The 17,538-nt window shown below is 33.9% G+C and overlaps 1 protein-coding gene across 4 annotated transcripts in view; it reads left to right on the plus strand.

The window, feature by feature from the left end:
- DGKB (diacylglycerol kinase beta) overlaps positions 1–17,538 on the plus strand; it is a 532,510-nt gene that overhangs the window by 178,636 nt on the left and 336,336 nt on the right. For all 4 annotated transcript variants that reach the window (XM_053927068.1, XM_053927066.1, XM_053927067.1 and 1 more), the window contains 2 exons: positions 10,187–10,272; positions 12,750–12,839. In XM_053927068.1, coding sequence (XP_053783043.1) covers positions 10,187–10,272; positions 12,750–12,839 — 176 coding nt within the window. The remainder of the gene's footprint in view (positions 1–10,186; positions 10,273–12,749; positions 12,840–17,538) is intronic.

Consider the following 17,538-nt stretch of genomic DNA (forward strand, 5'->3'; position numbering starts at 1 on the left):
CCTTATTAATTTCATGTGCCTATGCTCCCTGAATTTTATGATAATAAAACCATAAATAGTTTGGTAGAGGAGAGGGAAAATGTGGAATGTAACAGCTTCATGGGGAGTCAGGTGTTTCCTCCATTTCCTGATGAGGAAACATGACCAGAGTGCTTCCGTGACTAGCTTTAGGTTTTAGTGTCAGGAAGGAGCAAATCTATGTCTGTTGTTTTCCAACACGGTTCTTTTAGCCTCTGTTGTATGGCCCCTCTTCCTATTCCATTTCATTATTTTGATCATCCAGTGTACATGGATGGCTTGTGACCATCTCCTTTCATTTCAGATTCCTCCCTGCAGCCCCACGTAAATTTATTTAACTATTGTCAACATTTCCATCCTAATGTTCCATTCGTATCTTAAATTTTTCATGTCTAGTACTAAACTCACTTTCTCATCCTTTCCCAAATTGTTCACTGACTTTTTTCTCTAATTTGATTAATGGAAATACCAGTCAGTTTTATATCCCTTCTTACAATACATTCTTTCACTCTGTCCAGTATTTCTCATCTAATCACTCTCTTAGTATTCTACTCCCCTCTTCTTATGTATTAACTCTTCACTCAATTTCTTCTCCTACCTGCCCTCCAATTCATTAGCAAATTAACCTTTACAGAAACTTCAAAATTCAACTCAGTATCTCCACTTTTATTAAGCCCACGCTGATATCCTTTGCTACCTCACTGGCATTAACTACCTTAAGGGGACATCCCACACTGAGTAGAACCCTGTGTGTTCTTGTCTGCCTTCTAAATTAAGCCACTGAGGTACTTGAAGGCACTACTCTTCCTCTTGTTTTGGAATCTCTGGAATCCAATGAAGTTTCTGGTACACAGTTGTTGATTTTCAATGCATATTAATTGATGTAAGTGATATACAATTTATAAAGTTAGATTTCTAGGTTCAGTTATCTCCCAATTTCCAAAAGTTTATTTTATACCACTTTGCTTTTAGAAAGACCTACATTAGTTACCTGGTTCACCAATTGAAACTCAAAGAGGACTTTCACTTTTACAAAAAATGCTATTAACAGACTAAGTTGGTAAATTTTTAGAAAGTGGAAACACTCTTTATTTTATGCCATTTCAGCTTATGAAAGGTTTTATTGGAACATGGGGGGAACCTGCATATGGATTTTCCATGAAATGGATATTTCTTAGGCATTTATAACTATTCTTTTGTATTTGATCCTGGTCAAAGTAACATTTTTTTTTTCCTTTTGGACTTCTTGAGTTATTCCCTAATCCATAAAACCTTCTTACCTCACATTCTAAAGTTAACTTGATGGAATTATCTAGGGCATATAAAGTAAAAACTTATCCTAATTTTTAATAATACAAGCATTCGGATGACAGAATAGATGTGCATAGATTTGCCAATCAGAGCCAAGCAAACCACTCACGTCTGCTGCTATATCGTAGGGGTTTATTTTAGACTGTGCTTTGGACCACAGACAATATCTCTATGCTTTTCAGTCGGATGTGTTACGAATGAGTTCTTCCAAGTTAACTTCTTTGAAAGATCAGGAAATCTGTGTAATTATAGTTAGATTAAATACTTTATCATATTTTTACTTAATTCTCTTCGAAACTGTAGGTCTGTTTTGCTGTGTGGTAGTTGTGTAACTTTCAACCTTCATAGAAATATTTTAATTATATATTTACATATATACATATATTAGTAGACATAGTGGATACATATACATTATACTTTGAGGGATAGAGGCATATGTATGTACATGACCATAAACCTGAATTCATATTTGCAGCACTAAATATGTAAATAGTATATGAAGTATATGTAAATACTGAGTTGATTTAAGTCCCTTCTAATCTAATGAAGAAAACTTTTACATTTATAAATGAGAGAAAATAACAAAAAAAAGAAAATTGTTTTCTTTAGTTACTTGGCTCTTAAATATTAATTTATATTCATATATATTTAAAACATCCTAAAAGGATTACTATTTTCCATGTACCAGAATAAATCAATATTTTCATTTAAAGGAAGATCTTTATATATAGAAGTATTTTATACTTCTATATTAATGAAATCATAAGTAGTTTCAATAAAAGATCAATGGTAGTTTATCTAATTATTACTTTGTTTTTATTCATTCCAAATGGTTTGAGAGAATTTAATATTCCTTTTATATGTTAATTTTCCAAAAATAATGTGCACCGGTTAAAAAAGGACCAGGTGTTTGAACCACCTTCCAGAACCTATTGTTTACTGACTTCTCCTTTCTCACTTGTATTACACTGGGGAGAGCATCAGAGTGGTTTAGTGAGATAGCAGCATAGGTCTCCCAGGAATAAGAATCCCGATTTTCTGTCTCTCATTTTCTCTGTCATTTCTCTCTGCCTCTCCCTCTCCCCTCTTCTCTTCTAAAATATGCATGTGCCTAGAAGATGTTTTTGAGATTTCTAGAGATAATGACATTAATGTTTCAATTATGTAGAGTTCTGTGAGATCTATTTTTTTTCGAATACTCTGAAAGTTATTTCTAGCTGTGATGGTAACAGCATTATATTGTACTACATGAAATGACCCCCTCTCCAAGTATAAACTCACCTTTCGTAAAAGATCCTCAAAAACTAGCTGAATTTGTTGAAACAGGTACATTTCCTAGTTTTCCTAAACTTTATGCTTTATTGGTAAAATAGAGGATACAAGATAGGAGATGGGAGGACATGGTTATAATTATTTTTGTTTTAAGCTGAAATGATGCAGGAGGCACGTGACAGTTGTTAAGTAATCACTTTGAAGCTGACGCTATCATATCCAAAGAAAAAGATGCTATCTAACCCCTCCCCATTTCATACTATATAGTACAGAGGAAAGACTTTTCATAACTGCTTCATGCATAACTTTTGCAAATTGACTATAGCAACTATAATCCATCAATGATACCAAGATATGTACAGATGCACTCTGGGTATTAGAAACAAGTGAAAGGGATTAAGCATTGGTTTTTTTAGAATATAAATATAGTTTCAAAAACAATAGCAATATCACAAACCAGAAAAGACAGCCTTATTTCAGTGAGGCAATTGTGAATCCACCTGATCTGTAACTGTGAGAATAATGTGTAATAGTGTACATGCATGTATGAATGTGAATTGAGCTGAATAATAAGAGACACTTATTCATGTTTCTGGCCCAGAATGCTTAAATAAGGCAAGCTCTTGCAGTAAACTTTTTTTTTCTAAAAAAAGAAGAAAAGGAAAAGGAGGAGATTTATTGATATACGATAAAGCCATTTATGATCCTTTAACTTGTGCTTCTTTAATACAAAGGAATATAAATATGCAAGATTAAATAACCATTCCTCTGCATTATTATGCTAACAATATTTGTCAATCTCACACTAGTTTCATTTAAGTATCGGCAAATGTAATTTTATAATGTGTATTGTATCATATGTATAATCTTTAATACCCATATAAGTATTTATTTTTCTATGTTCAATTTCATTTCTAAATAATGCATCCAAATTATTTATATATATAGCATATGTATGGCAGTAATTTTTATTTTCTTAAGATACAAAATTTGAGATTAGAACAAAAAGAAATTCCTACATATTGAACTTTAAGAAATCTGATTATAAGACACTTTCCAAGATTATGTAATCTGTACTGCAGTTTCTCTTCTTTCTTAAAATAGTTTTCATGTCATGCTTTTAAAAATACAATTGTCAGGAACAAATAAAGACTTCCTACATTTTCTTTACTTTTCTTTTTTTAATCCTCACCCAAGGACATTTTTGTCATTGCTTTTAGAGAGAAGGGGAAGGGTGTGGGGAGAGAAAGAGTGAGAGACAGGGGAATATTAATTGTTTGCCCTCTTGCATGTACCCAGACAAGGGATCAAACTCACAACTGGATATGTGCCCTGAGCAGGAATCGAACCCATGAACTTTTGGTCCACAAAATAACACTCCAACCAACTGAGCCACACTGGCCAGTGCTTTCCTACATTTTCTATAACAGTTTTATCTTAATACCTATTAAAAATGGAATGTAGGCTTCTGAATCTCAGATGAAATATCTTGATTGGCATTGTCACATCATTATATAATATCGCCATCCTTTATAATAGCATTGTAACATCACCATCCTTTTTTTTTTTTTTTTTCTGTAGGGTGTGCTATAGTGTTGCCTGTTGAACAAATATGATTAGGATGATTTCATTTATATGTGGAATCTCAATAACAAAATAAACTGATGAACAAAATAGAAACAAAGGCATAGACACGTGGAACAGACTGGCAGCTGTCGGAGGGGAGGGAGAAGGGGAGGAGTGGATGAAAGAAGGTGAAGGGCTCAGCCAAAGACCATATGTGCATGACCCACTGACACAGACAACAGTGTGGTGGTGGCCGGAGGGCAGGGAAGGCGGGCTGGATGGAGGCAGGCAGAGCCAGTAAAATGGGGACATCTGTAATAGTGTCAACAATAAAAAAATAAGGGAAAAATAGTGATAAAAAGCCTCTGACACAGAGCTACTAAACCCATGCATTAACATAGTATCTCTTCCAAATATAGCTGTTTTGAATAAATAGTAAATGCTCTAGAACCAGCAATGAAAAACTTAAAAAAAATCATTAATTCTCTTCGTAAAGTACTTTAAGTTTGTCTCAATAAAATTCCATGACAAGAGATAGGAAAAATAAATTCCTGACCATGTGTGATTACCTCATTGCAAAACATTTATACTTACTAATTCTGCAGTGAACCTGTCAAGTTGGCCTCTTTCCGAACACTCCTCACTCCCTCATCCTCAGCATCGTTAAGATTCTGTATGAAGTGGGAACCTTCTCTCTTCTGGTCTTTACAGCTTAACACGTGGCAAGTGAATGCCTACGGAGAGCCCAGCATTTTGGCTCTTACCAAGTATCAGGTTTGCTTGTTCTCAATCAGAGGCATTTTCCAGTGCACTTTTTGTCCCCAAGGTCGTAAGCAGGTCTCTCAGTAGTTCCCTGGCTGCAGTTTCAGATTGGAGGTAGGAGAACTCTCCTTACTGTCTGTCCATCAACGTGTGCTTTTTAGAAAGTTCTCTTTGTGACTATTTTGCCAGATCACTGGGGGTGGGGGAGTTGGGGACATGGAGGAGTAGCAATGTATAAAACATATATATTACTTTTAATAAAGAAAAATAATAGTTACTTTAATAATACAGGGTATGGCAAAAGGTGGTTTGTAGTTATTCATATAGAAAATAATACAAAACTTCACATATAATAATGCAAGAAAAAAGCTTTCGCATATTCATAATAGTAAATCTACTTTTGCCTCACCCTGTAATCTGTGAATGGTACTATGTAATTTATTTATGTGTATTTTTTACATGTGCATTGGGCTTAAATCAACCTAAAGAAGGAGGCTTTAATTGCATTTTAAAGCAAGGGAACTGATCCTTAGGATGATTAAATAACTTTCCAAGGCTACTTTTCAGTGACTGAATGAAATAAGGAATGAATCTCCAGGGAAAACAGCATGGAATGAGTGGGTTAAGAGGGTGAGATAGAGAGGTCAACTTTTCAACCCATTTAGCAATCAATTTACAGAGCATGAATTGACAGTCCCGTGGGGTTCATGTTTAGGGTAGGATGCTGCTGAAGGACCAGTGGTGAGAATTTTTAAAGAAAACAATTATGTATAAGAGATGAAACATCATCAAGTTATAGAACAACGGTGAGTCAAATGGATGGTCAGCTGTTCATCAGAAACAGTGAGCTCTATGACATCATTGGTGTATTTTTAAAAGATTTTTGAAGCTTCAATGACAAAATATTTGAAAACATAGGAGATAGCCAAATAGATGCAGAAATATAGCTGGCTAAAACTGATTTAAGAAGAATTAGGGAATAGAATTTTTTCAACAATTATTAAAGGAATTAAAACAAGAAATAAAAAAAGGAAATCAAAGACTCACCAGGATAGTTCAAATGCAAGTGCTACTATTTTAAGGAATTTTCAAATTTATACAAATGCTTCCCAAAATAGCAAATGAAGGCATGTGCTGTAATACAGTTTATGAGATAATAATTTTGATAAAAAATTAGAGATGGTATCAGGAAGGAAAATAGTGAGTCAATTGTATTCATGAAATTAGATGCAAAACTTCTAAGCAAATTTTCAAACCAAATCCAATTCCCTGTACACAATATTAATAAACAATGTCCAATTTAAGTATATAAAAGGATTATGAGGATGGCTTCATAATGCAGAATATATAACATTACTGATTAAATGCGATCAACCATATCAACATCTCAAAATATGCAGAAAAATATTTATATTGGGTCATAATAAAAATTACTATAACAAGAATGGAAAGAAACTTTCGTAACTTACAGAATGTGTCACTCAGAAAAGGAAAAGAAAATCCCTACCAAAAATATCACCCTAAACAGGGAAATTCTGGAAGTATTCAATTTAAATTCAGGAACGGGATATGAGGTTCTGTATGAACACATCTATTGAGCAATGTATTGGTGCTACAGCCAGCACAATACGAGGATAGAAATATAAACTATAAGAGTTAGAGACGGCTAATAGGGCCATGGTTATCGGCACATGGCCCAGTTTACGTAGAAACCCAGATGAGTTTATAAACGAAATATAGGCAATGCACAAAACAGGAGTGATACGTTCATTTAAAGCATGAAGTTATAAAAGTGAAATATATCTATATATATAAGCAGCAAAGCCATTAAAATCAGTAATTTAAAAAATACTAACACAAACTATAAAATAACCACGAATAAGTCTAATAAAATGTGTGCAAGACCTATATGTGAGAAATGAAAAACTTTATTGAAAATCATTAAAGAATATCTAAATAAATTGAACAGTCCTATACTCATGAAAAGATAAATTTAATTTACATTATATAGGTGTTATTTCTCCCAAAATTAATCTATAGGCTTAATGTACCTGCACTCAAAATTATGATTGATTTTACTTTTTATTTTGTGGAGTATGATAAGTTAATTTTAAAATGCATATAGACAAGCAAAGAAGGAATAATATCTTAGATTCTACATGGTCTATAAGACTAGACCTACTATGTAGCTATAGCAATTGTAAGATTGTGGTACTTGTGCAGAGATGGGCAAATTCATGAATAAAGTAGAATAGACAATCTGAAGGGAAGTGTACTTACATATGGAGATTTCACTCATGATGGAGCTTGCATGGTAGAAAGTTGAATTATCCACCAATGAAGAGATGGAGTAAAAATTTGTGCACAACATCATAAAGGAAGGAAGTGGAGAAAGCAAGAGAAGAGAAGGAAGAAAAAGTGAGCAGAGGGCAGGGGCTAAGAGAATAAAGGGATCCATACCTCACAATACCACAATAAAATTTTGTAAATATTTTTATATATATAGTATTTTATATAACATATGTAATGCAATATATATTATGTAATTTTATGTGATGGTATAGATAGGGATTATGGTTATTTTTATATATATTTGTATATCAGTATATGATAATATACTATATTTCCTATTTCATACCACCACACAGAATTTCTGTTAAAAGTAAAACCGAAGTTTTAGAAAAGAGTATATATGAATTTTTTCTGACCTTTGAGTAAACAGTTTTCTTACACACAAAACAGACTAAAGTGCTAGCCACTTACAAAAGTTGATAAATTTGAACATAATAAAACTAAATGTTCATTAAAATGCATATTAATTAAACATAACAAATCTTGCAACTTTTAGTAAATATTTCCAAAAATGGGTTACAATTAATAACAAATAAAGAATTTTTACAAACCAACAAGAAGAAAAGTTGAGAAAAACAGACAAAAGACATAAGCAGGGATTTCCCAAAAGAGGAAACACAGGGAATGAAGAGGGTCTTAGTGAAGAGAACGAATATTACACGTCAGGGAGTGTAAGGTCCGCCAGGTCTCAACTATGTGGCTGATGAACATGTGCATTGGTGCAGCGTCTTTGGGAAGCAAAAGTTGTGTGCAAGTAATTCTCCTCCGAAAGTAAGCCACTGCCCATGACGCTAGAAAACTTGGCCAATAATGCGGTTATTTTTAAGAACATAAAACTAACCATTCCAAATGTCTATTGGCGTGGATTAAATGTCATGGATTAAAAAAGCATGTTCACTTAATAACTGGCATTTAGCAGTAGAAATCAAATAATTTGAACTACTCATAGACAGAACATCTTCCACATGAATAGATTTTAGTAAAAACACTTAATGAAAAAAGCAAAATGTAATCAATATGTTGTTTATAGCATATGCATGATAACCCATAATTCAGAGAGAGCATAGAGGAAAATATGTTTTAGAAATGTTCTGTCCTTGGGGTATACAATTGGTGTTTATATTATACTTTATACAGGTGTTTATATTATACATAATATAATATACAGACACAAAGCAATTGGTAATAGACCAGAAGAAAATACTGCAACATATTTAACAAAAGTTAAATTATTCACAGTGTATTACATAAGGATATACATGAACATTTCATCTTCTAAATATTACTGGTTCTTATTACACTATTGGGTTTTAGTGAACTTTTATACATTTCTATTTTAGTTACGCACTATTTGTATTACTTTAACAAGATGTTTTTTTTATTAATGCTAATTTAAGTGAAAATATCACTCATAATATGTAAAGAGTTTGTGAAATAATGCAAGAGAACTAAATGGAAAAGGGGCAAGACTTTGCAGGTAAAGTTCACAGAAGAGGTTACACATCTATTAAACCTACAAAAAATGTACTCAATCCACTAGTAAACAGGGATGTGTGATTTTACAATAGTAGCAATAGCAACATGCTGTTTCCCACCATTAATGAAGAAATGTCATCAAGTTTTTATGTGTTGCAAGAAATGGGTACTTACATCTTCTACAATGGGGGCCATTTAAAGGGTAATATGGTGGTAGAGTGGAAAAGGTTAGTCTTCAACACATGTGCATTTTCATATAACTGTACTTGAAATAATGTTAAATACAGTATTTACTTTTTGTAATAATGAAACAGTAGAGATAGTTTAAAAATAAATAAAGAAAAATGATTTCAATCATGGAATATACAACCTATGTAATACACTCTCTTGCTATAAATCACGAGGCAACCCTGTTTGCTGACACAGAAGGACATCTTAGAAGCAATTTTTAACAAATAAGTTAACAGGATGTATAGCATAATTCCATTCATGTTAAAAATAAGTGTGTAAGAAAATGTATGTGTATGTTCATGTGCATATATAAATATACAGGGAAAACCTTGGCTAATTGCATATTATATATCATATCGTATCATATCATATCATATCATATCATATTAAATTTCCAGTGGCTATCTCTGGGGTAAAGGAGGTAAAGAGTTACATTCCAAACACTTCCGTCCTGTTTCAATTCTCTTACTGCAAGAAAACAGGCATGTGTGAGTGTATAACTGCCGGCGTTACTTGCCTTGGTGACTCCCCCAGAGTAGGCTGCGTTAACCTGCGCGCCGCCTGCAGAACAGCCGCAGCAGCGGGCATTGTTACCGCTGACCAGCAGCTAGGCTTGGGTGTTCCTGGTTACCAACCATGGCGGGCCAGGGCAACGGACAACAGGACGCTTGCCTCCTGTTTGCAGATTGTCAGTCAGAAGGCGCAAACACTGAAATAGTTGGCTACAAAATCATCCTGTTCAATTTCTCCCAGTAATTAAGAAGGCAGAATCCTCTCAAAGACATATTTATTGACAAAATAATCACACATTTATATAATTATTCAAAAGAGAATTTTGATCCATAAAAATTATGAAATGAAATACTGTAGCATATATGATTGGATTATGTGAACTCCAGGTCATATCTGGGTGAACATCATAATAAAATTATTGGAATTTATGAATTTTTTGAGTTGATAAAAGAAAAATAAAGAGTATATATTATAGAATCTAGTGTATATAATTAAAATGTTTAAGTTAAGACATGTTAATACTTTTAGTATTATAGTCTAGGTCAGAATTTAATATTTTCTCAATGAAATCATCAAGGTTTTATAGTTTTCACAAACTAAAAATACTTTTATTAGATGAAATTCAAAGAATATCAAACTAAAAATGTCCTAACTTGAAGGTATCAATCGTGTGCTTATTTTCCAGGTTAAACTTTTTCCGTGATGTTTCTGACTTCAGAGTGCTAGCCTGTGGAGGGGACGGAACCGTGGGGTGGATTTTGGACTGCATAGGTAATGAAGACACATATTTAACGTGGCTGGGGTGAGAGTGGCAACCTTAAATTCTGTCTATTTTATTTATTAGTAAATGCATTGATATGTTCGGATGTTACAGTGCTGTAACTGACATTCAGCATGTTTGCACACTATTTACTGGTTTAATTTATTCTATATCTAAAATTTTTAATTTACAGCATAATTTAAAGTATCTAGAATCCTTCTTTTCTCCTGTATTGCTCATGGAATTTGCTAAGTCCTCAGAGGTGTCTGTAGATCAGGCACCATTTGTTTCCTTGCAGAGGGAGCCCGAGAAGATGTCAGAGTTTGCTGTCGAGTCTGTCAGATAGATGTGCTTTAAGCGTGGAACCTGAGAACTTGCCCCTATGTGTATGTTCACGTCATCTCCCTCGATCATTATTATCGAAATTACAGCTAATTTTTATTTATCATGGACTATCTAACAGGCCTTGTGCTAAGATTTTGACCTCAATCCTCTTAACTGTCACAATGCTATAATATGGTTTTGATAAACCAGTTTTTGAGATGAGGAAATTAAGGCTTGAAGAAGTCAAAAACATGAACAAAGTTTTGTAGCTGTGAACGGACAGAACTGGGATTAGAACCCACACTTCAATCTTATTTTATATTGCTTCTCAGTTTAAATTTTAAAAACTTGATTTTCATAAGCAAACAAAACACGTATATGACTGAGGATAAAAGGTAGACATAAATTACAAGAAAATCTTGATATAATCAGAAAGATTGTTTTTTTTTTAAAGACAACTGTTAGAACTGATTACTGCACAGTAAAATAGATCATAACTTCACCTATATGGGGAGATAAATCCAATACAAATATTCACTTCTTATTTCTCATTTCAGTTACTGCATAACTAATTAGTTTTAAAAAAACAAGCCCTTTCACAAAAAGGGAGGAATTGACTCAAAATAAACTTTACTATCTATATGAATTGAAGGAAACTTTCATATAATCAATGCAGGTGAAAATGTTCTGTCTTTTCATATATGTTGAAATACTGAAATTAAAAATAAATACAAGCTGCCAGTACACTTTTGATAAACATCTAACTCTAATCTACTAACATTAAAACAAAAAGGCAGTAAAAATTGTGCTCTCTGGCCTCCTGGTAAAGGATGTAAATAGTGTTAATATGTCATACTTAAGGAGAAAACCAGAATTCAATAAGTATAAAAATTAAAGAGTTGCTTGTACACTCTCTGAGGACTTGTGAGAATTTCAGAGTGTAAACATCAGGATATTATTAGTTTGTTTTAACCCCCAAAATGTAAGCCTTGGCCCTCAGCTGTGGCACATCCCTAAATAATCAATTAGCTCTTTATTTTTATACACAAACATGTACTGACTTTGAGCATCTGAGAGAAAAAATAAAGTAATATTTGGTTGTGAGATTCATTCAAGACGTGGAAGGATTCAGTCAGCGGCAGAGACCTGCCCGGCTCTGAACTCAAGGCACTGTTTTATGTGACCGCGAATCTCACAGAAAACCCGCTGATCTCATGCTTAAATGTTTATTCTGACACGAAGGAGCACCGTGGGTGGAAACAATGCAAGGACATTGTTCGCACTTTACTAGCTTTTAGAATTCAACTGTTTAAAAAAGTATTTTATTCCTTAATGTAAAATGTATTTAGAGTTGATGTTGCAAAAGGACTTTATATAGGAACCTAACCCTACACTCTGGCTGTGCTCTTGTATGCGTATCCCTATGTTATATACACCTATATCCCTGAGAATTTTATTAAAGATTGAAATCTTTTATTAAATTGTTCAGTTATAACTGACATTCAGTAGTATTTTGTATTAGTTTTAGGTGTACAGCATAGCGGTTAGACATTTATATAATTTGTGAAGCGATCACCCCAATAGGTCTAGTATCCGCCTCCCACCATAAGTAGCAACTACAATATTGACTGTACTTCCTGTGCTGTATTTTACCCCCTGTGACTAGTCTGTAAGTGCCAATTTGTACTTCTTAATCCTTTAAACTTTTTCACCCAGCTCCCCAAAGCCCCTTCTCTCTGAGAGCTTCTAGTTTATTCTCTGTATCTATGAGTCTTCTTCTGTTTTGTTAGTTTACTTGGTTTATTAGGTTCCACATGTAAGTGAAATCATATGGTATTTGCTTTTTTCTGTCTGATTTATTTCAGTGGAGTTAAATCCAACTTAAACCACAATTTTTAAATGGGCTAGAATTGTTACAAGGCTTAACTTGTGCATGAGACTTGAATGTTCCTGTGACTTTGTCCATAATGTTATTTGTATTTTATAAATTGCTACAAATGCACAGAGATTAATCCTAATTTATAGTTGTGTATACCTATAAAATATAACTTTTTTCTTTATCAACATCTAGTAGAATGCTTTCATTTCATGCCAAACTATCATTTTTTACTGCTGTTCTATCTGTGATCAGAATTTTATTTTGTTTTACTTTTCATATTCACAGAAAAGGCTAATGTAGTCAAGCATCCTCCAGTTGCCATTCTGCCTCTTGGGACCGGTAATGATCTAGCAAGATGCCTGCGATGGGGAGGAGGTAAAACAGCTTTAACAAGAATGAAAATCCTAGTAAAATATAAACAGTACAGACCACACACCGCTCCATGAATCCAGCATTTATTTACAACTCCCATGTGATTTTACCAAATATAATTGCTGTCAGATATGTAGTTTATGATTTTGAACAATAATCTGGGTTAGAGAAACAAAGTGGACCAAGAGTTAGACAGTGAGTGTTGAGCTTTAAAGTGAGACTAACTATAGATGTCATGGGGCAGGCAGACTTCCAGACCTCTCTGATATCAGGGCTTCTCATGTGAGAGTGAGATTAACTCTAAAAGTAACATGAAGGTTTGTAATTTCTGAGTTGTGTGTTACAAGAACAATCTAAGGAAAAAATGTAAAGGCTAATGAATGACTTGTCTAGGAATGAACACACGTTTTAAAATTCACTTTACACCAAGCAGTGTGTTCTGCCCTTGGGATACAGAGTTAAGAGTCAAAAATAAAGGCTGTATTCAAAATAGTCTTAAATTCTAGTGGCACTTTGAGTCCTATGTAAATCATGAGGCCTCCTTCTAACAAGTACACAGATAACCAGCATAATGGAAGGCCTCATCATTGCAAGGACAAGATGACACAGTGAGAATTGTATGGGGAGATGACAGAACCATGTAGACCTAGCAGTGGACTTTATCGTGAAAGGGAACATCAACTTCACAAGACCAGAGAGAGGTAGCCACTTGACATATTCAAGGATATCAAAGTAAAATAGTGTGTATGGAATAGTGTGAATAAGGGGAGAATATTTCAAGTTGAGGTCTTAAAGTATTTTGAAGTGTCATTACTAGGCTATACCTGACTGAAGGTACCAAAGTAAACTAGATTTTGCCAAAGCAGGGAGAATTGGATCATAAGTATTTTTAGCAGCTAACCTCCCTTAGAGATGTTTGAAAAGTGTCTACTGAGACAGTGTGAATCAGAAGCCCCGGGGGATCTTGTTAAAAATACAGTGACCTGTCCTCACCTCAAATATGCTGAATAGAAATTTCTGGGGTCGAGAACTGGGCAGATGATTTTCTTTTTGAACAAGCTCTCTCAGTAACTGATATACAACAGAACTTGAGAGTCATTCCATGAGCGTCTGGCCAAAGGGGGAATCAAAGTTGTGGGCAGGTGTACGTGTACGTGACAGACAGAGTTGGGAACTGAAGTACAAACTTTGCTTATGATTTATTTTTCACTTTCCTTATGGACATAATTTAGTAAAATAATATAAAATACTACGGTAAGTCTCATAGAACCTAAATATAAATAGATTATAGATAGGTAGATAGAATGAACCATTGCTTATGAGATGATTGCATTCTGCCAGTGCTTATATATGTGTATTGATTACAAGGACATAAAGCATGTGTACGGCTTCTAGTTGTATTTCTCTGCAAAATATGTTTGATATTTAAAAATTAACAATTTCATTTTTGGTTCCAAACTAATAAAAGGCTTAAGTCTCAAAATCGATATATAAGTTCCATTTTTATGTGTTAATGCTTTTCTTATAAAGCTCTTTTAAAGATATTATCAGTGGCCAAAGACTCTTGAATTGCAGTGTACATCAGAGTATAGATCATGATAAACTCTCCGTGAGTTCCTGGCCTGTATCGGCACTGTTCTAGGTGCTATATATTGAGTGAGAAAATAAAGAAGTGGCTCCTACCCCTTGAGCCCACAGGCATAAGTCAATGAACAATGAAATGCGTAGTTACAAAATAAGGTCAAGGCTATGAAAGAAGCAAACAGAGTGTAGTTTTAGAGAAAAAACATGAGGGAAACTTTTTTTGCTGGATGTCCAGAAGGCATCTCTGATGAAGCAATATTTAAACTGGATTGAACATAGAAGGAGGGAGAAATAGCTTCTGCATTGAAAGGACCAAATGAAAGCTGATGTGCCCCTCGGGGCTGTCATGGAGAGGCTGACAGGTATGGATTGAGGGGAGTGATTAGTATGAGACTGAGGAGATAATCACTAGGCAGATAATGCAGGGGCTTGGTAGTTATGATAAAATTTTTATCTGATTGAACCTGAAGCACAAACCAAAACTTTGAAAGGGTAGCAAAAGCAGTGTGACACAGTCACATTTGTTTTCAAAAGTAGATTGAATAGAGGATGTAAAATTAACTGTTAAGAAAATGTGGAGAATTAATGGTTTTCCAAATGAGAAATGTATAGTTATCATAATTAAAGAATACAAAGATTGGACTAGGGTGGTGGTAATGCAAAAGAGACAACTAGACAAACTCCAATTACGTTTTCAGGATTGATGGATAGAGTTTGCCAGTGGGTTAAATAGGGGCTTCGGGGAAAATGAGGTATTAAAAAGGGCTGAAAGATGTCAACTTGAGCAAATAAAGAAATGGAAATGCCATTGGCTAGAGTTTACTAATAAAAAAAACATGCACTAGAGAGAGACTTTTTCTTGCCAGGGGTGTAATTGAGCAAGTTGCTTAATAACTGTGTACTTCAGATTTATCATCAGAATTTGAAGAAAATAACAGTACCTGGTTCCCAGGTTCTTACACTACACTATTTAATTTTATCTGTGTCTGTGCTTATTATTTTATGCAGTTATCATTATGCTAACATTTAGAAGAGAAAGGTATATTATTCAACCAGTAAACATTTGATTCTCTTAGGGTCAATGGAATTTATTGACTTGAAACTTTTTTCTCAATAATATATTTAACATCTTTGGAAATGTAATACTTGTAAGAACATAGGATATTCTATGGCATTTGAAAAATATGCAATTTACTTTCCCTTTGCAATTTTTATAGCAATAATTAGTCCAATGAAAATTTGAATATTATTGCAAAAAACAGTTTGTAAAGAGTAAGGGGGCAAGAGAGAGTTTCAGATGGATCATACTTAAAAATACTTGTTTTTGCTTTTCTTTACATGATTTTTATTTGTAAAAATTTCTCTGACTATTGAGATAGATTTGGGCATTATTATAACATATTGTTAAATAGAAAATAAATATTAATTATGATTTCACTTCATTTCTTAGCCTAGAGTGATTATAGGCTTTAAATAAAAATAAGGGAAGCAAAATAGCATTATTCTTTTCTGGAAGTAAGCGTTCACTTGCAATGTTAGCAAGTTTGTGTTTTTTTAAAATATGCTCTTCTTGAGTTCAGGAATCCTATTTTTAGTTATGGATCATTATTTAACAAGCCCAGGCATAGATTAATACAAAAAAGTAGGGTGTAGATGTATGTTAAATTTGGGACTACAGTTTGAAAATTTTTACCCTTGTGAATTAGTTCTGAAATATAGATCTGTTTCTCAAAATAGGTTTATTTACTGCGTATCTTTTCACATTTTTACTTACTTATAAGGCTGAATTCATGCTAGCAGTTTTCATACATAGCCATAAACATGTTGAGAACTAATATAGTTATAATGATTTTAAGTTGAGTGACCCTGGTAGAATCTATCTTTGGTAATTAATTTTCACTCAGTCCATTTCTATTATATTCCCTACTGGTCAGTTACTATTCACACATTTTTCTGGTGTTATGTTGAACTTTGTTGTAATTAACATAAAACGTACCCAAGGACAAACTCAATATTTTACCTAAATCATTATTATTTACTCATATTTCTGCTGTGTTTGTGTACATGTGTATATATATTTATGTGTATATTGTACTATACTTTCATAGTGTATTATACTGTATTATATTTATATATAAAATTATATTTGAAAACTATCATATATTTTCAGAAAAGTAGAGTTTAGAAAATAGGTGAATATATTTAACTGGTTATTATTTAATTCAATAGGGAATATATATATATATATACATATATATACACACACACATATATATATAGACATAATTTATTTGGAAGGCTATTATTTATTCTGTTTAAAAATAAAAAAATAAGAGAATAGATGTTGAACTATTAAGAAACATCTGAGATACTTCCAGACAAGATGGAGGCACAGATAGATATGCTTTGCTTCATCACACAACAAAAGGAAGAACAATAAACAATATAAATACAAAAAAACAACCAGAACTGCCGGAAAATCAAACTGTATGGAAGTTCTCCGACAACCAAGGAGTTATAGAAGAAACATGTGTCCACCTGGTAGGAGGGGCAGAGACAGGACCCAGGTCAGGGAGGATGCGTGGCAAGGTGGTGGCTGGCAGACCAGGTGGTCCCACATTCATGTTCCAAAAAACTGGGAGGAACAACTGGGGACTGAGACCAACCCAGCAACTCAGGGTTCCAGCACGGGGAAACCTCTGGCCTCAAACCTCAAACCTCTGGCTGTAAAACCTGTGGGAGTTGTAGTAGTAGCAGGAGATACTCCCAGTCTCACAGGAGAGTTCATTGAAGGGACCCATGTGTTCCTAGTAAATACACAGACCCACCCAACCAGGAATCAGCCCAAATCACTTGTGGGTAGCAGAGGAAGTGACTGAGAGCAGGGCAACAGCTGAGCAAATGACACTGTTCCTTCTCTGACCCCTCCCCCATGTACAGAGCCACACCACAGAAAAGAGGATTTCCCCCACCAGGCTAATACTGAAAGCCCCACTTCTTACAACCTAACAGGTGAGCCAAGACAAAGAAATATGGCCCAAATGAAAGAACAGATGAAAACCTCAGAAAAAGAACTGATCATTGAGGAGATAGCCAACCTATCAGATGCAGAGTTGAA

Source organism: Desmodus rotundus, chromosome 6 (assembly GCF_022682495.2).
Source record: "Desmodus rotundus isolate HL8 chromosome 6, HLdesRot8A.1, whole genome shotgun sequence".
NCBI lineage: Eukaryota > Metazoa > Chordata > Mammalia > Chiroptera > Phyllostomidae > Desmodus > Desmodus rotundus.